This window comes from Papio anubis, chromosome 18, assembly GCF_008728515.1.
Source record: "Papio anubis isolate 15944 chromosome 18, Panubis1.0, whole genome shotgun sequence".
NCBI classification, from domain to species: Eukaryota; Metazoa; Chordata; class Mammalia; order Primates; family Cercopithecidae; genus Papio; species Papio anubis.
In genome coordinates, this window is record NC_044993.1 from 52,493,051 (window position 1) to 52,514,608 (window position 21,558).

At 41.0% G+C, this 21,558-nt stretch overlaps 1 protein-coding gene across 1 annotated transcript in view; it reads left to right on the forward strand.

Moving 5' to 3' along the window:
* USP31 (ubiquitin specific peptidase 31) overlaps positions 1–21,558 on the forward strand; it is a 103,741-nt gene that overhangs the window by 43,801 nt on the left and 38,382 nt on the right. Inside the window, exons 2-6 of the mRNA XM_017953253.3 lie at positions 7,957–8,094; positions 9,596–9,681; positions 9,774–9,866; positions 10,498–10,633; positions 13,914–14,058. Coding sequence (XP_017808742.3) covers positions 7,957–8,094; positions 9,596–9,681; positions 9,774–9,866; positions 10,498–10,633; positions 13,914–14,058 — 598 coding nt within the window. The remainder of the gene's footprint in view (positions 1–7,956; positions 8,095–9,595; positions 9,682–9,773; positions 9,867–10,497; positions 10,634–13,913; positions 14,059–21,558) is intronic.

The window sequence follows — 21,558 nt, forward strand, 5'->3', positions numbered from 1 at the left end:
AAAAATAAAAACATTCTCTCTTTGAAGGGTAAGGAGAAATTTTGTGAAACTTGAAAACCTGGTAAGTGTTTTGCCTTTTACTTTATTTTTTAGTAACTATATGCTAAGGATCATCCCAATTGAGGGGAAAATTGAAGCAGTGGTCAAACTTGTTTATAGTAGGATGTATAGGATTTAAGCCAGGAGATCAAGAGACTCAGTTTAATATTTTTTCCAAACAGAAGCACTGTACCCAAATTCTGTAAAATAGACACAAATATGTAAGACTAATTTTCAGAAGGACCATGTTCTATTTTTTCTTTTCTTTTCTATTTTATTTTTATTTATTTTAAGTAGAGATGGGATCTCGATATGTTGCCCAGGTTGGTCTTGAACTGGGCTCAAGCCATCCTCCTGCCTTGGCCTTCCGAAGAGCTGAGATTACAGGCATAAGCCAACACACCCGGCCCACATTCTATTTTCTATAGAAATGACATACTTAAATGATTTCTCAGATTGTAGCACTGCTTCTGTTTACAGAGGACATTGATAATCAACTTTTTCAAAACTGCAAACATACAGAAAGATTAATTTGACATCAAATAAACTAAAGTTTAATTATGAAAAAAAAATTGTAAAGACAAATCAAAGCAGCATCAGATGTGACCAAAAATGTAAACCAGATCACTTTCCAGGACTCCTAGGGAAGAGCTTGGGTGAAGATTTGGGATGCAGGGGTCTCATCTGCTCATTTGATAAACGAGGATTCGAATCACAGGTTCAGTGAGTTGCCTCTGATAACCAGTGGTTTGTGGCAGAGCCAGAGCTTGAACTTAGGATTCCTGACTCCTGCTATTTTTCTTTTTTCTGTGACACATACTAAAGGATTGGCCATTAGATTCTTCTATGTTTTGTTTTGTCTGGGGAAGAGGTAAGATAAATAGTCCCCTGGGTATCTGCAGTGGGAGTAAGTTACCATTGTGAGGGGTAAAAAGGCAGAAAGAGGACCTTTTGTGTTTGTGTATTGAGATTTTCTTTTCCTTAAATTTCCTTTAGGGTGTGATGTAGTGATTTAGGGTGGAGTTGACCCAGAATGGTTTTTGCCGTAGTTACGAGGGTTGTGGACGTCCTGTTACCTGTTTGGTCATGCCCAACAAACATGTTGTTGAGCAGCCTTGGCAGTCTGCATTAGAACACAGCATCTGGTGGATAAGTGTGGATGCGTTGAAGTGATAGTGGACAGAAGCATAAATAAATTTAATGCAGTCTTGATAATTGAATGTCATCTCCACCCTGAAATCTGAATGGATGCTGTGTATAAATTATCTGCTTTGAAACATAATGAAGAGTTTGATTTCAGTTAATTTGTTTGGAATGTCTATGTTGAAAACTTTTTTTTTTTCCTTTTATTTCTCCATTGGGAGTCCATAAGAGAGAGGATTCAGAAGAGAAGCTTGCTGTACTTCTGACAGTTTCTGTGGCCCAACCATATGCCATGAGATTGTCATTACCCCTGTTACACCTAAGAGCTCCTCTTAGCAGTTGTCGTCTACTTTTTTTTTTTTTTTTTTTTTTTTTTTTTGAGACAGAGTCTCGCTCTGCCGCCCAAGCTGGAGTGCAGTGGCGTGATCTTGGCTCACTGCAAGCTCCGCCTCCCGGGTTCATGCCATTCTCCTGCCTCAGCCTCCTGAGTAGCTGGGACTACAGGCACCCGCCACCTCGCCCGGCTAGTTTTTTTTGTATTTTTTAGTAGAGATGGGGTTTCACCGGGTCAGCCGGGATGGTCTCGATCTCCTGACCTCGTGATCCGCCCGTCTCGGCCTCCCAAAGTGCTGGGATTACAGGCTTGAGCCACCGCGCCCGGCCTACTTTTTTTACAAAACAAACTCAACCAGGTTCCCTGCCTTCCTGTCTTTAGCTTATCTGCATCCAGGACTATCTTTACCCCCTTCTCTTCCATCTCTCCTACCTATCTTCTGTTTAAGGCCAGTACCTCTACAGCCTCTGTTAAATCAATCTCTCCTTTTCCCCTTACCAAAGAATCACCTTTTTTTTTTTTTTTTTTTTTTTGAGTAAGAGTCTTGCTCTGTTGCCCAGGCTGGAGTGCAGTAATGCGATCTTGACTCACTGCAGTCTCCACCTCCCAGATTCAAGCAACTCTCCTGCCTCAGTTTCCTGAGTAGCTGGGATTACAGATGCCCACCACCACGGCTGGCTAATTTCTGTATTTTTAGTAGAGATGGGGTTTTGCCATGTTGGCCAGGCTGATCTTGAACTCCCGACCTCAGGTCATCTGCCCGCCTCAGCCTCCCAAAGTGCTGGGATTACAGGTGTGAGCCACTGCACCCAGCCCGAAGAATCATCTTTATTCAGATATCTCCCTTCTGTTAGCTCCTTCCCTTAGCATGTGGGTCCCTCTGCTCCTGAAGGTCCCCTCCAGATGGTCACAGCATCTTTCCTCCATCCTTTTATAACTGAGCTCGTTGGTAATGAAGAATGGTCTCTGGCAGTCATTCAAATCCTTGCCTTGTTTCTTTTAACCCTCTCTGATAAATATTCTGCTTCATTGAGATTACATGAGCATGCAACCTCTTAATTTGCTATTCCAGAGGATCTGCTTCAGAGCCTGTCTGACTTGCCTTTTCTGCGGTAGTTTTCATTGTGGCTTCTGCCTCCATGGAGGTTTGTCTGTCCTCACTTGTGATGCCACTCTCTCTCTCCTGGCTGCCACCTCTTTGCTTCTTCACGGGCAGCTTTTCTGTGACCTTTTCCAGTGTTCAAGATTCCGTCCCAGCTGCTTCCTTTTCTCACCAGATGTTCTCTGGGTTCTGTCTTATATGATAGGCGTGTGCTGCTCTGATTCAGATTTCCAGCTTAGATCTCTTTCCTGAGCACCAGATTTAACCTCACTTGGGATCATGTTTATACCTCAAATGCAGCTTGTTCAAAACTGTGGTCCCCTAATCTCTTCCTCTGTTCTTGGTTTCATTATCTACCTAAGTCAGAAGTGGGAGACCTTGTGTCATCTGCTTTCCTCTTTCAATCCGTCAGTATAGTGACATCTACATGTTTGTCTTCCATCCCGAGTCAACCAAGGTTTCATTAGTGCTAATGATATTTTTAATCAATTCTTTTTTGTGTTTTTTTTTTTGAGGCAGAGTTTCGCTCTTGTTGCCCAGCCTGGAGTGCAATGGCATGATCTCGGCTCACTGCAACCTCCTCCTCCTGGGTTCAAGTAATTCTCCTGCCTCAGCCTCCTGAGTAGCTGGGACTACAGGTGCCCGCCACCGCGCCCGGCTAATTTTTTGTATTTTTAGTAGAGACGGGGTTTCTCCATGTTGGTCAGACTGGTCTTGAACTCCCAACCTCAGGTGATCCACCCGCCTCAACCTCCCAAAGTGCTGGGATTACAGGTGTGAGCTACTGTGCCTGGCTATTCATTTTTTTTTTTTTTAATTAGGAAATCTTCTCTTCTGTAGCTCACATTCTTCCGTTATACATACTAATGCCTTTGGTTTTGATTCTTCTAAATGAGGGGAACATAAGGCCACAAGCCACCATTTCAAGATGGAATAAGGGTTTTTTTAAAAAAAAATTATTATTATTCTTTTTATTGAGACGGAGTTTTGCTCTTCTCGCCCAAGCTGGAGTGCAATGGCGCATTCTCAGCTCACTGCAGCCTCCGCCTCCCAGCTTCAAGCATTTCTCCTGCTTCAGCCTCCCAAGTAGCTGGGATTACAGGCATGTGCCACCATGCCTGACTAATTCTGTGTTAGTAGAGATGGGCTAACTACTGTTGGTCAGGCTGGTTTTGAACTCGACCTCAGGTGATCCACCTGTCTCAGCCTCCTAAAGTGCTGGGATTACAGGCATGAGCCACCACGCACAGGACGTTTATATATATACAAAATGCTAAAGGGAGACAGATGTGAAGACTGAGAAAAAAGCCCTTGGATTTGATGATTTAGTGGGGAGGTTTTGTAGTGTGGTGAAGACTTCCTATCATGCCTGTTCCTCCTTGTGTACCTGTTTCTGAGATGGCATTCAGTGGTCCTTCCAGGTATTTGAAACTTTGTCGTTATCAGGATCCTTCTCCTGTGCTCATTTTATTCAGTAAGTTGTGTCAGTGACACCTCCATATTCTCTGTAATATCCCTTTGTTATTTTCCTCCCAAATCTGAATCTCAAGATCTATAAATGAACATTTTCTTGTTGATTCACATCAAACTGATCATCAGATTGTGATGCAAATTGCAAATCTCTTCCTTCTTTTCACCTCTGTTATCGTTGTCTTAATTGCAATATAGCAGACACTTTTTAGTTCTCTGGCCTCCTTTACCATTCTTCAACATTTCACACTGTCAATCAACCTTTTCTTCATGAAGCTGTCTTCATTTGACTCTTCGACACCATTCTCCTGATTTTCTCACTACATCTTTGATGGTTTTTTTCTTGGGCTTCTTTGAGCCCCCCACCTAAATATAGGTTACCTCTGCATTCTGTCCTCTGACTCAATCTCCCATAGATGATGTCTGGGCACTCTCAGCCTTAGTTGAGGTTTCTACCACCACCCATCTGTTGAATTCCAAATCTTTGTCCTTAGCACAGACTCCTGCAGTGAACCCACAGATCTGTAGTTTCCAGTTGTTTACCAGATAACTTCCATTCAGAGGTTCCATAGAACTTTAGCTACAATGGATTCGAAAGTGGGGACCAATTCTGGGAACTCTTTCCCAGACTTCTTCCTTTTTTATTTTCTGTCTTGATGCTACCAGTTGCTCATCATCTAGGTAAGACCCCTGAGTGAGTGACATTAATGCCTCCTTCCTCCCTCTCCACATTCATTAGATCACAAATCCTAATGATTCTACCACTCAAATTCCTAAATCTCTCCTAAATCTGCCTTCCCATTCTGTCCTCACTGCTTTAGCTTAAACTGTCATTATTTCTTGCCTCTTTAGTTTGTTTCCTAACTACTCTCCCATTGTGCAGTTATCTCCCCTGCTTTCTTTTTTATTTATTTATTTATTTATTTGAGATGGAGTCTCGCTCTGTCATCCAGGCTGGAGTGCACTGGTGTGATCTCGGCTCACTGCAAGCTCCGCCTCCCAGGTTCACGCCATTCTCCTGCCTCAGCCTCCCAAGTTGCTGGGACTACAGGCGCCCACCACCACGCCTGGCTAATTTTTTGTATTTTTAGTAGAGACGGGGTTTCACTGTGTTAGCCAGGATGGTCTCGATCTCCTGACCTCGTGATCCACCCACCTTGGCTTCCCAAGGTGCTGGGATTACAGGCGTGAGCCACTGCACCGGGCCCCCTGCTTTTTCTTTACTCCCATATATAATATGGCTAAAATTTGAGTGCTGATTATATCTCATTTACATGTGAAATGTTTGGCATGCATTCTCAAAATCTAATCATCATACTGAGTCATTATTATCCATTTTGCTTTGGAGGGGAGTAGTCCCAGGCCTCACAAATAGGAGGTGGGGGAATGGGGATCTGATCTCAGGCTGTATGCTCCAGAGCCCATGATCTTAATTTACCAGTTCACTTACAGCTCCCTTTGCCATGTTTGAGTGGTCTTATATGTCTTTCCTGAACTGGCCTCTGACTTTACTGTTTCATCTCCTCCTACTCTGCCTAATCTGTCTACTGTTTCATCTCCTTCCATTCTGTCTAATAGACCTGGAATTTCAGGCCTATTGACCTTTTTGGTCTTCCTTGAAGGTGTCATACTGTACCTTTGTGTGTTTGTGCATGTTGCTTCCTCAGCCTTGAATCCCTGCCTCTTTATCTTCAAGGTCCAGCTCAAATGACATCTCCTGAAAGGGTTTCTTGTCTATTAGTTAACACCACTATCCTCCTACTTCTTAATTAGCCTCTATTCTTTTCCCATGATATGCCTATATACAACTGCCATATTTATATTTATAGAAAGTTTGTAAATATATATATTCGCCTTTAAATAAACTGTTAATTTTAGGATAGTTTTAGATTTACAGAAAAGTGGCAAAGGTAGCATAGAGTTTCCACGAAGCCCATACTCAGTTTCCCTTTTGTTAATATCCTATGTCACCGTAGTGCATTTGTTATAACTAAGAAGCTAACATTGGTACGTTACTATTGACTAAATTTGACATTTTATTCAGATTTCCCCAGTTATTCTCTTGTGCCTTTTTTCTGTTCCAGGCTCCCATGGAATAACACATTACATTTAGTCGTCACGTCGTCTTAGTCTCTTCTGGTCTGTGATTATTTCTCAGACTTTCCTTATCCTTGATGACCTTGATAGTTTTGGGAAGCACCAGTCACATTTTTTTTTTTTTTTTGCAGAATGTTCCTCAGTTTGGGTTTTGTCTGATGTTTTCCTTATGATTAGACTGAGGCCATGGGTTTTTGGGAGGAAGACCAGAGGTAAAATGTTCTTTTTGTCACATATCAAGTGCACATGCTAGCAACATGACTTACTACTGATGATGTCAACCTTGCCCAGCTCTCTAAAGCAGTGTTAGTTACTGTGTTAGTAACTGTAAGTTACTTTCTACTCCTCTTTCCAATCTCCTGTCTTTGGAAGTAAGTCATTATCACAACCCACACTCAAGGTGTAGGGGTGGTAAGCTCTACCTCCTGGAGGGGGGATTATTGATATAACTTATTTGGAATTCCTCTGTAAGGAAGATTTACCTCTTCTCCCTCATTTATTCATTCAGTCATTATGTCAATTTATACTTTTTTATACATTGGGTTATAACCTAATATTATTTATTCTTTTGATCAGATTGTTCTAGCTTTGGCTGTTGGGAGTTCTTTTAGGTTGGTTCCTGTGTCTTTTTGATATGTCTCCTGTCCCAACCCTAGAATCGGCATTTCTCCAAGGAGCCCTAGTTTTATACTGGAAAATGGTATTAGAAACCAAGATATGGGCACTGGATGTGCACATTGTTACTGGGGTGTCACTACTTCTTTGCCTTTCAGTGTACATATATGGATATGAACCCAAGTTTATATAAATATCTGTATTTATTTATCTGTTCACTTTATATTAAGCTAAATAGGAGTTTATACTGACTTCAGCTGATTCATTGCCTTCCCTCCTTGCTTATCTGTAACTTCCCTCTCTATGAGAAACTTGGTATCCATTACCACTATCCCATCATGCTACACTGTAAGATGGACTTTCCCCCTGTCCCCTTCACTAGGCTGTTTGTATCTTAGACACTTATTAAATCTTTGTTGATGAGTGATGAATCTTGAAGCTGTTATGTATCTTACATAATAAAAGTCCAGCATTTTAGCAAAAGCAATGTAAATCAATCTCGTAAAGTTTGAAACAAAACTTTTACCTGCTTTGTATGTAACATGCTCATTGTAGAAAATATGAAAAGTGAGAAGGAAAAAAAGCACCTGTAATTCTATCACCCAGAGATAATACTTAATATGTAGGTATGTGTTATTTTAGAACTTTTTCTTTGTATGTACATGTCTACACCCCCCAAACAATTTTTACAAGAATACATTCACATTTCACATGAGTTATTTATAACTTTTTTCACTTAATATAGTATTTCTTAAGGATGTCATGTAGTTGTATCCTAATTTAACTGTCTTTACTGTTTCATCTCCTCCTATTCTTAACCAATTCTCTTTTTTAAGATGTCCAAGTTATTACCAATTATTTGCTTTCATAAACCCTGATTAATATTTTCTTAGAAGTCTTGACAGGCTGTTCTGATAATTTCCTTAGATACACTCCTAAAAGTAGAATTGCTGGATTAAGTGTATTTTAAGGGTTCTGGTACATGTTTCTAGGGGTGAGGTTTTTACACCAGCATCTGTTTTTACTTTGCACTCCTTCTGGGAAGTACTCTCTAACATGCTTGAGGTCTTGCATCCCTTTTGGGATTATGACTAAATAGTTTTTCTTTAAAGCCAGGAACTCACAACTGTTCATGCTGATTTATTTACCTGCATAGACTATTGTGTCAAAGAATGCACTGCAGTACCGGGGAAATTCCCAGCATGATGCTCAGGAGTTTCTACTGTGGCTTTTGGACCGAGTTCACGAAGACCTCAACCATTCAGTGAAGCAGAGTGGCCAGCCGCCTCTGAAGGTAAGGACGCATGCTCCCCTAGGGCAGTCAGCTAGTCATGAGAGCGTGTAGATTCTTCTACTGAGGAATTGTTGCATTGCATTAATACAATGAAATTGACTAAGCTCTGAGTGAGTAGAAGATTCAGTGGCTACTTAAAGGACATTTCATTTTGTTTGCTACTGTGCTGGCAGTGTGAGATACAAGAACTGTTGTCCCCAAGGAATTTATAGTCTAATGAGAGGGGAAACATTTGCATGTATGGTGAACTTCAGATTAAAAAAAGTGATTCCATTTCACTAAACTGTTTTTAAAGCAGAATGTGTTTCCTTTCTATTCTAGTAAGACACATACTCTGTAGTTCACTCGAATGAATACACAATCACAAAGGAAACATGGATTTTCTCTGCTGTTAGGATTGGATTTGAATATAGAAGCCCCAGAATGTTCTCATTGAGAAACATAATGATTAATTTTTAATTGTATACATGTAGTCTTACAAATATGGATAAAATGACTTATATAATGGAAAAAATTAAGACTAAAGAGTTGCTTCCCTTGGGCAGTTTTTAAAGTTTTTGATGAGTCTGCTCTGTACTTCAAATTTTAAATTTCTAGGTTTGGTAAGTTGTTAAATTATTCTAATTCAAGATCCTTTTGTGCCTGAACACTCTCTTCTGTCATATGACTATATGCATGTGGCTGATTCTCCCACCAAATTGAGACATCCTCAAGGTCAGGCACTGGGTCTTATTATCTTTGTATCCTAACGTTCTGTACAGTTCTCTCTGCATATGGTGCTTAGTAACTAATTGTTAGGTGGAGGGACATGAAAAGTTAAATACAACATGAAGTAGAGTGTGATTAGGCACTAACATACACAGCACAGCTAATAGGTACTTTTTTTTTGAGATGGACTTTCACTCTTGTTGCCCAGGCTGGAGTGCAATGGCGCAATCTCGGCTCACCACAACCTCTGCCTCCTGGGTTCAAGTGATTCTCCTGCCTCAGCCTCCTGAGTAACTGGGATTACAGGCATGCGCCACCACAGCCAGCTAATTTTGTATTTTTAGTAGAGACGAGGTTTCTCCATGTTGATCAGGCTGATCTCGAACTCCCGAGCTCAAGTGATCCACCCGCCTCGGCCTCTCAAAGTGCTGGGATTACAGGCATGACCCGCCGTGCCTGGCTACCATTAGTACTTTTAAAGTGGTTGAGGATTACTTCTTAGAGGAGTTTGGAGAATTGGAGGGAAACTGGAGCGTCCTGGGGAAGGGGAGCTGCCTGGCTGAGTGCCATGCAGAGACGATCGCTGGCAAAGTCTGTGTGAGGGGATGAGTCCACGTGACCCACATCCTGCCTGCTGTGTTCTGGCTCCTTTAGCAGGTGCCCGTCACTGAAGTATCTGCACTTGATGCATAGCTTGTAAAGGAAGTCAAGGACATTTGTGATTCTCTGACTTCATCTTCAGCCAAGAATTGGTCTTCCTAGTCTGTGAAATTGTACTTTCTTTTTTTTTTAGCCACCGTCAGAGACTGATATGATGCCTGAGGGACCTTTTCCTGTCTGTAGCACTTTTGTACAAGAACTCTTTCAAGCCCAATACCGGTATGAGCAAATCAGATGTTCCCACTTATTTTGTTTACCTGACATAGTTCTGGGTGATTTTAATGTTGAGTGTCTTACTTTTTGTTTTAAAGATCTTCTTTGACGTGTCCTCATTGTCAGAAACAGAGCAACACTTTTGATCCTTTCCTTTGCATTTCTTTGCCAATTCCTCTACCCCACACAAGGTAAGAATGGATTTAGTAAAATGAAGACTGTATTTTCTTACTGTATTCCTTTTCCTCTGTAGGCTCCTATTAGATCTTCTTACTTATTTAGACAGGTAATGGGATTAATAATGGGATTGAATACAGTCATTGCTACAACCTTACAAGAATAAATGCCCTCCTGAGTTTGCAGGGTAAGCAGGCACATGAGGCAAGCAGGGGCTGTTTAGTCTGACCCGGTTTGTCATCCTCACATAGTATCGGGGGAGGGAGAGGGCTGTTGAGTGGCTTCAGGATTCTCTAGAGACCTTACTTTACATTTCTTGTTTCTTAGTTGCTTTATTTTGAACAATTTCTCAACATTTCCAGGAGTTACGCTGTTCTAAAGAAAATACAAAGCACAGAATCAAGTGTAGATATATTTTTGTTTGCTTCATAAAATGTTCATTTTGTGACGATTGCCTTTTCCAAAGATCTTGATGATTGTTTGATAGTTCTGCTTAGAGCCAAGTGAAATTTTTCCATTTGGCTTCAGAGTAACACTGTGGGTTAGCTTTAGATTTTTGTTGATTTCAGCTCAGGTTTATTTTGCATTTCTATGTTTTAGTTGAAATAAGTGACTAATGAGAAGATCTGACTTTGATCTGTACAGGCCTCTCTATGTCACTGTAGTGTATCAAGGGAAATGTTCTCACTGCATGAGGATTGGTGTGGCCGTGCCTCTGTCTGGGACTGTTGCCAGACTTCGGGAAGCAGTGTCTATGGAAACAAAGATCCCCACTGATCAGGTAATAAGTCTGCTAAGGCAAGTTACACATGAACCACAAAAGTATTGCTTTCTGTTCTCTTAGAATTTTTTATAGTTCTTTGCTGAGTATGATTAGAGATTTAAAACCAGTTGCATTTAGAGTTGAGGGGAAAAAAATCAAGACCCCACAGAGTAAAATATATAGAGAAACTTTTCATGTTTCATGTAATTGTATATATAATTTTAAAAGGAGGCTGGGCACGGTGGCTCACGCCTGTAATCCCACCACTTTGAGAGGCCGAGGCAGGTGGATCACGAGGTCAGGAGATCAAGACCATCCTGGCTAACACGGCGAAACCCTGTCTCTACTAAAAATACAAAAAATTAGCTGGGTGTGGTGGCGGGTGCCTATAGTCCCAGCTATTCAGGAGGCTGAGGCAGGAGAATAGTGTGAACCCGGAGGTGGAGCTTGCTGTGAGCTGAGATCGCGCCACTGCACTCCAGCCTGGGCAACAGAGCGAGACTCCTCTCAAAAAAGAAAAGGAGAAGCTGTGTACCAGGACCTTCTTGTAGCTTTGTTCATAAGGTATAATTACTTAACCCTTCTTAAATCATTCCCATGGATGTGTATGTGGGCAGTGGAGCATCCTTGCAGCGTTTGATAGTCAAAGAGGCTTTGAAAACTTGAGCAGTGACGCTAGAAAACCCCTTGTGGTGATAAGAGTGGATATCTTGCTAGTACAGTGTTCTATACGTAATAGATGCTCAATACGTTTTGTTTTCTCATTATGGCTGGATCAGAGTCTCTTACCTTGTTTAGAGAAGAGAAAGGAAAGTTGTGCCCATGCCGCTTCCCTTTTGGGATGCATGTTTGATAAGCAGTTATGTTGAAATTGACCAAAAATACTTTTGACCTGTTTGGACTTGACATGTTTCTGCATATAGCTTTTACTCAATTTGCTATTATTATTTTATTTGGAAAAACATTCCTTATTTAAGATTTATTAAGGAAAGATGACTCAGTAGCTAAATTGCTTTCCCTAGATAGTAGCTTCTGGAAACTACTATGTAATCCCTGGAATAATAAAGGTGTTTTGTACTTTGGCCTTATGTGGCCTTATTTGGGAAGTTACCACGGGTAAAACAAATACAACCAGCAGTGTTACCCTAATATGGCAAATATCTCATATTTTTGTAGGCCAAGTACTGGCATGTTGATAAAATGTTCATATTCTTTCCTACTCTGAAAAGCCCATTGGCTCTTTCTTCCTCTCAGGATGAGGGAAAGGCAGAAAGAGAGGGAGCGAGGCTTTGGTGGTATCCAGGGCAAATCTGGTTGCATCTTTACAGCTTCCAGCACTGTCTGGCTCCTTTTGCATGTGGTTTAAATTGGTGAAATAATTACAAGTTTGCTGTTGACCTCAGTTTGCTGAAGAGAGTGAATTTTACTTGCATGTTCACTGGCAGAAAAACAACATGGTCATTAAATTCATTAAAAGGAAAATGTGCCAGGAACATTTTTGCTGGACTATTTGTGGAATATGCCACCAACCTCTTTTACCTGGTAGATCTGCAGAATGTTAGTGCTGGTAGAGGGGACCTCAGGGGTCCAGTCCAACTCTCTTATTTGAAAGAGGCTCAGAGAAGACGTGTGACTTGTTCAGGTTTGCAGGGCTGGTTGGTGATAGGCTGGACTGGAACCTGCATGCCCAGTCCAGTGCTTTTTCAGTAGACAGCGTGGCTGAGCATGTAATAAAGTCTTTAAATGTCTCCAGTGTTCTCCTCTCCATCTTTTGTTTCTTTTGTTCGTTTGTTTGTTTGTATGTATGTATATTGTACGTATGTATGTATTGATTGATTGAGACAGGGTCTCACTCTGTTGCCCAGGCTGGAGTGCATTGGTGCAATCATGGCTCACTGTAGCCTCAACCTTGTAGACTCAAGCGATCCTCCCACCTCAGCCTCCCAAATAGTGGGGACTACAGGCGCATGCCACCACGCCCAGCTGAGTTTTGTATTTTTCATAGAGACGAGGTTTTGGCATGTTGCCCAGGCTGGTCTTGAACTCCTGGCCTCAAGCAGTCCTTCTGTCTTGGCCTCCCAAAGTGCTGGGATTACAGGCTTGAGCTACCATGCCTGTCCTGTTTTTCTGTTTTATTGTAAAATATTCAGCCATTTCAGAAATATAACAGAAAGAGAAAGTATCTCATACTAGGTATCTTAATGCTAAGGGTTACTAACTTTAATACTATGTTATATAGTATTCATTTAGATTTTTTCCATGCATATATACATTAATGATTTTATATAAGAATCATTTACACTTATTGTTTTTACCTTGCTTTGTATTTACTTAGATCTTTGCATGTTAGTGCAAATATATATAGTTCATTCTTTTTAAGAGTAGCTTTATAATTCCAGTAAGGCTATACTATATTTAACTAGTTAGTATTTTTGACATTTGAGTTGATTTTTTTTTCAATACAAATATCCATGGTTTAGGCTTGAAAAATAGAAAATAAAATGATATAGGAGAAAGCCTCAGAGTCAGATGTGGACTCCGTCCTCGACATGAGGCTGAATCGTTGTAGAACTTGAGGCAAGTCTCTTGGCTTCTCTCCTTTCAGTGAAAATGGGGGTTAGACGTTATGATCTCCTGGTTCTCTTCTATACCAAAACTTAGAGGAACCCTGGAGTTAGAGTCATAGAGTTCTGACATCAGAGTACAGGTGTCCCTCAGTGTCCATGGGATTGGTTGTAGGAACCCTTGCATTAGGATACCAAAATCCATGGTGCTTTAATCCCTTTTATAACATGGCACAGTATTTGCATAGAGCCTAAGCATATCATCCTGTATACTTTATTTTTACTTTTTATTTTATGGATACATAATAGTTGTACCTCCAATATACTTTAAATCATCTCCAGATAACTTATAATATTTAATGCAGTGTAAATGTTATGTAAATAGTTGTTATGCTATATTGTTTAGGGAATAATGACAAGTAAAAGACTGTTCAGTATACATTCAATCGTCCTTTTTTTTTCTTCTGAATATTTTTGATCTGCAATTAGTTGAATCCACGTATGTAGCACCTACAGATATGGAGGGGTGACTGTATATTGTTAATATAGTTACAGAGGATATTGTGCTTCCAAGATTCTCTCATTAAAGGCAAATAAAGTGGGCTCTGCGAGATGTTTCAGAGCTCTCTCAGACTACTGCCAGTCCTGATGGTCTGGAGAAGTTCCTAGAATTGGGAGATCAATTAGTATTGAATTTCCAGTTACCCAACTGTTTACATTTTTCCTATTTTTAGATTGTGTTAACAGAAATGTACTATGATGGGTTCCATCGTTCCTTTTGTGATACAGACGACCTGGAAACAGTCCATGAAAGCGACTGCATTTTTGCCTTTGAGACTCCCGAAATATTTAGGCCTGAAGGAATTCTCAGTCAAAGAGGTAAGTGAGCTCCTGTTTTCATAATGCCACCTGGGTTTGCAGGTTTAACTATAGTCTACCTTTTTAGATGTCTATTATATAATGATACACATTTTTAAAAAATTGTGGTAAAATGCACATATGTATTTTTTTGATGGTATAATGGTAAAACTCTTATAGTAATATTTTCCTAGAAGAAGGCAACTCTTACTGTTTTAGGCAAAGATATGTCCATAGTTTAGTTGGGAAAACCTTATATTGAGATTCAGGACTGACTGTGACCTCCTTTAAGTAGCCTTTTTGGCATCTTATGGCATTCAGGAAGATATACTATGCCATAGTTGTATGTTTTTTGTTTTTCATTTTTCAGACAGAGTCTTGCTCTGTCGCTCAGGCTGGAATGCAGTGGTGCGATCTCAGCTCACTGCAGCCTTAGCCTCCCGGGTAGCTGGGATCACAGGCACATGCCACAAAGCCTGGCTAATTTTTATATTTTTAGTAGAGATGGGATTTCACCATGTTGGCCAGGCTGGTCTTGAACTCCTGACCTCAAGTGATCCGCCTGCCTCAGCCTCCCAAAGTGCTGGGATTACAGGCATGAGCCACCACATCCGGCCCACTATTCTGCTTTCTGTTTCTACAGATTTCCTGAGTCTAGACTTCTATATAAATGGAATCATAAAATAATATGATATTTTGTGACTGGCTTTACTTAGTGTGATGTTTTCAAGATTCATTCATGTTGTAGCATATATCACACTTAATTCCTTTTTTTTTTTTTTTTTTTTTTTTTGAGACGGAGTCTTGCTCTGTCGCCCAGGCTGGAGTGCAGTGGCGCAATCTCGGCTCACTGCAAGCTCCGCCTCCCGGGTTCACGCCATTCTCCTGCCTCAGCCTCCCGAGTAGCTGGGACTACAGGCGCCCGCCACTGCGCCTGGCTAATTTTTTCTATTTTTAGTAGAGACGGGGTTTCACCATGGTCTCGATCTCCTGACCTTGTGATCCGCCCGCCTCGGCCTCCCAAAGTGCTGCGATTACAGGCGTGAGCCACCGCGCCCGGCCACTTAATTCCTTTTTATGGCCAAATAATATTTTATTGTTTGAATAGATCACATTTTGTTTATTCATTGTTCATGAACATTTGGGTTGTTTCCACCTTCTGGCTAGTATGAATAATGCTCCTGTGAACCATTCCACACAAGTTTTTTTTTTTTTTTTTTTTTGAGACGGAGTCTTGCTCGGGAGCCCAGGCTGGAGTGCAGTGGCCGGATCTCAGCTCACTGCAAGCTCCGCCTCCCGGGTTTACGCCATTCTCCTGCCTCAGCCTCCCGAGTAGCTGGGACTACAGGCGCCCGCCACCTCGCCCGGCTAGTTTTTTGTATTTTTAGTAGAGACGGGGTTTCACGGTGTTAGCCAGGATGGTCTCGATCTCCTGACCTCGTGATCCGCCCATCTCGGCCTCCCAAAGTGCTGGGATTACAGGCTTGAGCCACCGCGCCCGGCCTTCCACACAAGTTTTTGTGTGGACTTATGTTTTCATTTCTCTTCATACCTGGGAATAGAACTGCTGTGTCGTGTGGTAACTGTATGTTTAATCATTTGGGGGAACTTACAGACTGTTTTCCAAAGTGTTGCACCATGTTACATTTTTATCAGCAGTGTTTGAGGGTCCAGTTTCTCTACATCCTCGCCAATACTTGATTATTATCTGACTCTTTAGTTTTAACCATCGTAGTGGATATGAAGTGGTATCTCATTACGGTTTTGATTTGTGTTTGTGACTGACATGATGTTGAGCATCTTTTCTTGTGCTTGTTGGCCATTTGTATATCATATTTGGGAAAATGTCTATTCAAATATTTTGCCCATTTTAAAATTGCATTGTTTGCTTTTTGTTGTTGAGTTTTAGGAATTTTCACATGTGCTGAATACTAGACCCTTATCAGATATATGATTTGCAAATATTTTCTCCCATTCTGTGAGTGATCTTTTAACTACCTGATGTCCTTTGAAACACAAAGGTTCTTAGTTTTGTTGAAGTCCAGTTTATCTTTTTTCGTTGTTGTTGCTTGTGCTTTTGTTGTCATATCTAACACTTTATCAAATCCAAAGTCATAAAGATTTACCCCATAATTTCTTTTAAGAGTTTTTTAGTTTTAGCTCTTATAGTTTTTTGAACTATTTTGAGTTAATTTTTTGTGTTGTGTAAGGTAAGGGCCCAACATTATTCTTTCATGGTGGCTGTCAAGTTGTTCCGGTTAACAGACTTTTCGAGCAGATGGGTAAACTTCCATGAATAGAGTAATTGAAATGGTAGAAGCCTCATTGGATTTTTCTGTAAGGGTCCAAACCAGAACCGTGGTCACCTTAGTAGTTGTGTTAGCGTAAGGGAGACTAGCACCTAGGCTTTGTGTCAGACCTGGGGAGACTGCTGCTTCCTAGCTTACCCAGTTTTTTAAAATTTTAGTTTCTTTACATGAAGTGCAGAGGAATAATCACTATAGTGTTGATGTCAAGACTGTATGAGATCAGGCACGTCAGACATTCCACAGGGACTGACTATACTAAGTCTTCAATAAATGAAAGCTACTTTCATATTTCTGGTTATTGCTTCCAGTGTTCGTTACTGGTAAGCCAACGTTGAGGTGACCGTCTTTGCTCCAGCAATAAATGAATCAGTCAATTACAAATATTTTTGTGCACCTGTAGATAACTTCTGCTGTAATTAGCATGAGTGGTAAATATAAAATAAGTGTATTTTAGGTTTTTGGTACTATCCAAACAGAGATTTATTGAAATTATTTAGTGAAGATAATGTGGGAGGTACTGATGACCACAAAGAAGACTAAGACCAAACTCTGGCCTTCAAAAATTTCACCATTTAGTGACCTCTTAGTAATAGTTTAGCCTTGGTCAGTTTATGTAGGAGTATTATCCATGTTCCAAGTAAAGTATAAATGGAACTATTGGAAAATGTTAGAGGGAGCCACTAGACTGCTTGGGCTGGATCAGGGTGGTGCCACAGGGGAGGGGACAGATTTGAATGTAAAGGATGGGTGGGCTATCCAAGGCAAAGAAGTGTGGAAGAAAGGGCTTGCAGTTTCAGTAGGAGGGAGGGGCAGAGGCCAGAGTGAGATGGGCTAAGGAATAAGCAGAAGGCCAGACAGGGAGTCAGGGTGTGTTTTCCTCTTTTGACCTTAGTGTAAAACGCAGGTCGTAGATTGTGCTCAACCTTTAAAAGGTGAAGGGGCATTTTTTTCTGAGACAGGAAGAAGGGGGACTGTGGGTGAAGATGGAGACATTCAAGGTGGAGCAGAGGGAAGGCAAAGTGATTTGGATCAGGAAGACTTCATCCCAGCAAAGGAGGAGGCAAGGTCGACAGAGTGGGTGATGAGTTTGGGCACTTGAACAGAACGGAGGCGTGTGGATCAGGGAGGAGTGCAGCTGCTGCGCTGAGCCTGGGCTTGACCTTGAACACAACACCACCTGTGTTCAAGGACCCACCTGACCCTCCCTCCTTGGTGTTTTTGCTGGGGCCTTTCTTCTGGCCACCCTTAAAGTTTGGAGTTCGCAAGGGTCCTGCTGTTATCCTTTGTCTTGGTCTTGACCCTCTCTTTGGCCTGTCTGTTGAGCACTCACGGTTTGAACTGCCATTCTTGTATACCATCTATCTTTACTTATTACTTTCATATCCAGATGTGATGCGAAATCTCACTTCACGTCCAGATGCTTACTACTTTCACCTCGATTGTCCACAGATTCCTCAAATTTTAAAACATAGTATTCTGTTTTTTCTTTTCAGACTGGCTCCTTTCGCACATCCCTTATTGTAGTGAATGACACCGTGATCCATCTAGTCTCCCAAGACAGATGCTTGAGAATCAAACTTCTCTTTCAACCTCACCCTGTTCACACCTGAACCCTTATTGTTCATTTTGCCTCCTAAATATTTTATACTCATTTCTTCTGCTCCACTTGCCCTGTTGTTCTTATTTTAGACCATCATTCTTTCTTAGAGCAGAGTCTCCTGTCTGCCCTTATTTCGGTCCCTCTGCCAGTCCATCATGTGTCTGCTATCAAACCCTCATGATTAAGGGCACAAGTACAGTCTGGGGAGGAGTCATGCCTGTTCCATAGGTGTTAGGAGGATTTAAAGCAATAATGCATGTGTTTTCACACCTGTGGGGCTTTTGGGGTACATACTGGTTACTCTTTCTGAAATGTACTCCTCATCCCTTTTGGCCTGAGGAACTCCTTTCAATCTTATCTGGAGCCCCGGAATCTTCTGTGACCTCTACTAACAGACTTGGCTTCATCAGCTGACACAGACCTTCTGTGCATACGAATATTATGACATCACATAGTTCCTAATATTTATTTGTATGTGTGTGTCCCCTACTAGACTGAGAAGGCTATGGGTTATCTTTCATCTGCCTTTCATTAGCCTCCTTAATACCTGTCATATGGTAGGGACTTAATGAATGTTGATTGGATAAGTGAATGATGGTTTGGGCCAGAGAGATCAGTGAATGACAGAATTCAAGCACAGTTCTTCCTATTAAAGAAGCAAAGAAGAAAAACAGTGCTTCTTGAAAAAACTGCATGCCTATTGTTAACTTTTCATTTTGAAATAATTTCAGACTTAGAGAAAAGTTGCAAAAATAGTACCAAGAATTTCCATATATCCTTCACCCAGATGCCCCAATGTGTTAACGTTTTACTGTTTTATCACATTTGTTCTCTCTCTGTAATATGTGTGTGTTTATAATCTTTTTCTGAACCATTTGAGAGTGAATTGCAGATATATTAACTCTTTGTGCCTAAATACCTTATGTATTTCCTAAAAACAAGGATATTATCTTACATAATCTAAGTACAGTTATGAAAATCAGGAAATTAAGACTGGTACAATACTACAATTTTTTTAGCCTGATAATTTTTTACTAGTTGTCAAGTTGTTACTGCATGATCCACTTCCAGATGGAGTGAGCATCAGAAACATACCAGGCATATTGATTATATTATCTTGGACTTCTCTCCCGAATTCCAGATTTGAAATACTATCATTTTACCTACAGACTTTATTGAAATTTTGCCATTTGTCTCACTATTGTACTTCATAGCAAAATTTAAAAAAAATTCTTATGCAGGATCGAATATCATGGTTTGCTTGGTTGTCATTTCTCTTTGATTTCATGTGTCAGGAACAGTTCTTTAGTCTTTCATGACTTTGGCATTTTTGAAGAGTATGGGCCCTTTGTTTTGTAGAACATCCTTATTTTGGGTTTGACTGACATTTCGTCGTCGGTAGATTCCGGTTATGTATTTCTGGCAGGAATACCATGAAGTGTTGTTTTGTCCTTCTCATGGCATCATAGCAGGAGGTATGTGACACCTATGTGTCCTATTGCTGTCAGTAACTTTGATAACTAAGGTGATGTCTGCCAGGTTTCCCCTAGTACTAAGCTACTGTTTTCCCCTTGTAATTAATAAGCATCTTGTGGTGAGATACTTTGACAATATGTAAATATCCTGTCTTTTCTCAAACCTCTTTTTTTTTTTAAATGGAGTCTCGCCTTGCGCAGGCTGGAGTGTAGTGGTGCAATCTCAGCTCACTGCAACCTTCACCTCTCGGGTTCAAGCGATTCTCCTGCCTCATCCTCCTAAGTAGCTGGGATTACAGGCACCTGCCACCACGTCTGGCTAATTTTTTGTGTTTTTAGTAGAGATGGGGTTTCACCATGTTTGCCAGGCTTGTCTTAAACTCCTGACCTCGGGTGATCCTCCCACCTTGGCCTCCCAAAGTGCTGGGATTACAGGTGTGAGCCACTGTGCCCGGCCTTCCTGGTGATTTTAATGTGCTACCAGGACTGTTAACCACTGGTTTAGGGGAGGGCAGAAAAACATTACTGTCAGTGCAGTCCTCTTCTTCATTATTCAGTTTTTGATGTTTTATGGCTCCCCTTGTTTACTTATACTTTTAAGATACATTTGATAATAGTTTTGTCAAGTTCCTATAATCATAATTTTAAGGTTGGGGTAAATGTATAGAATTAACTGGGAGAGGGTGGCATTTTTACAGGATTGCACTTGCTTACTCAGGAACGTGATATCTGCATTTACTCGCCTTTTTTATTCCTGGGAAAGTTGTGATTTTCTGCACCTATTTCAAAGTTATTCCTAGGTGTTTTATTGCTGTTGTGAGTAGTGACCCCCTTCCCACTCCCATTATGTATTTTGTTTTTGATTTTTAGAGACAGTCTCACTCTGTCACCCAGGCTGGAGTACAATGGCACAATCATAACTTCAGTCTCCATCTCCTGGGCTCAGGTGATTCTCCTGCCTCAATTTCTCGAGTAGCTGGGACTACAGGTGTGTGCCATCTGCCTGGCTAATTTTTTTGTGGAGACAGGGTCTAGCTATGTTGCCTAGGCTGGTCTTGAACTCCTGGCCTCATATATTCTTCTGGGGCAGGTTAAATTCCTGAAGGAGACCTTTCTACACTCCTTGTTGGAAGGTGGGGCCTGGTTGCCAGCACCCTAGGTGCTGAGTGACGGGAAAGAGCTGAGATGTTTGCTCACCCCTTTGTTTTAATACAGTGCCCTCACCTTCTCCTGGATTGCCTCCCTGTCCAGACATCCCTGTCTTTGCTGGAGTGGGAGGGGCATTTTGGCGTATCATGTTGGTAGTCATTTTCTCGTTTTTAAAAAATTTCAGTGAAATTTACTTAACATAATAACCACTTTTAAGTGGTCACTTCCATGGTATTAGTACATTAACAGTGTCAGGCAAATACTACCTCTATGTAGTTCCAAAACAGTTCCATCACACCAAAAGAAAACCCCATGACCATTAAGCAATTGCTTCTCATTCTCCCCTCCCGCCAGGCCCTGACAGCCACTAATCTGCATTCTTTTCTCTGGGTTGACCTATTCTAGCTATTTCATATAAATAAAATCAATAAATAAAATCATATAAATAAAATACAATATGGGACCTTTTATGTCTGGCTTCTTTCACTTAGCATAATGTTTCAATGTTCATCCATGTTGTAGCATGAGACAGTACTTCATTCCTTTTCTTTATTTATTATTATACTCTAAGTTCTAGGGTAAATGTGCGTGCAGTGTGCAGGTTTGATACATAGGTATACATATGCCATGTTGGTTTGCTGCACCCATCAACTTGTCATTTAGATTAGGTATTTCTCCTAATGCTATCCCTCCCCCATCCCCCCATCCCCCGATAGGCCCTGGTGTGTGATGTTCCCCACCTTGTGTCCAAGTGTTCTTATTGTTTGATTCCCAGCTATGAATGAGAACATGCAGTGTTTGGTTTTCTGCCTTTGTAATAGTTTGCTGAGAATGATGGTTTCCAGCTTCATCCCTGTCTCTGCAAAGGTTATGAACTCATCCTTTTTTATGGCTGCATAGTATTCCATGGTATATATGTGCCACATTTTCTTAATCCAGTCTATCATTGATGGACATTTAGGTTGGTTCCAAGTCTTTGCTATTGTGA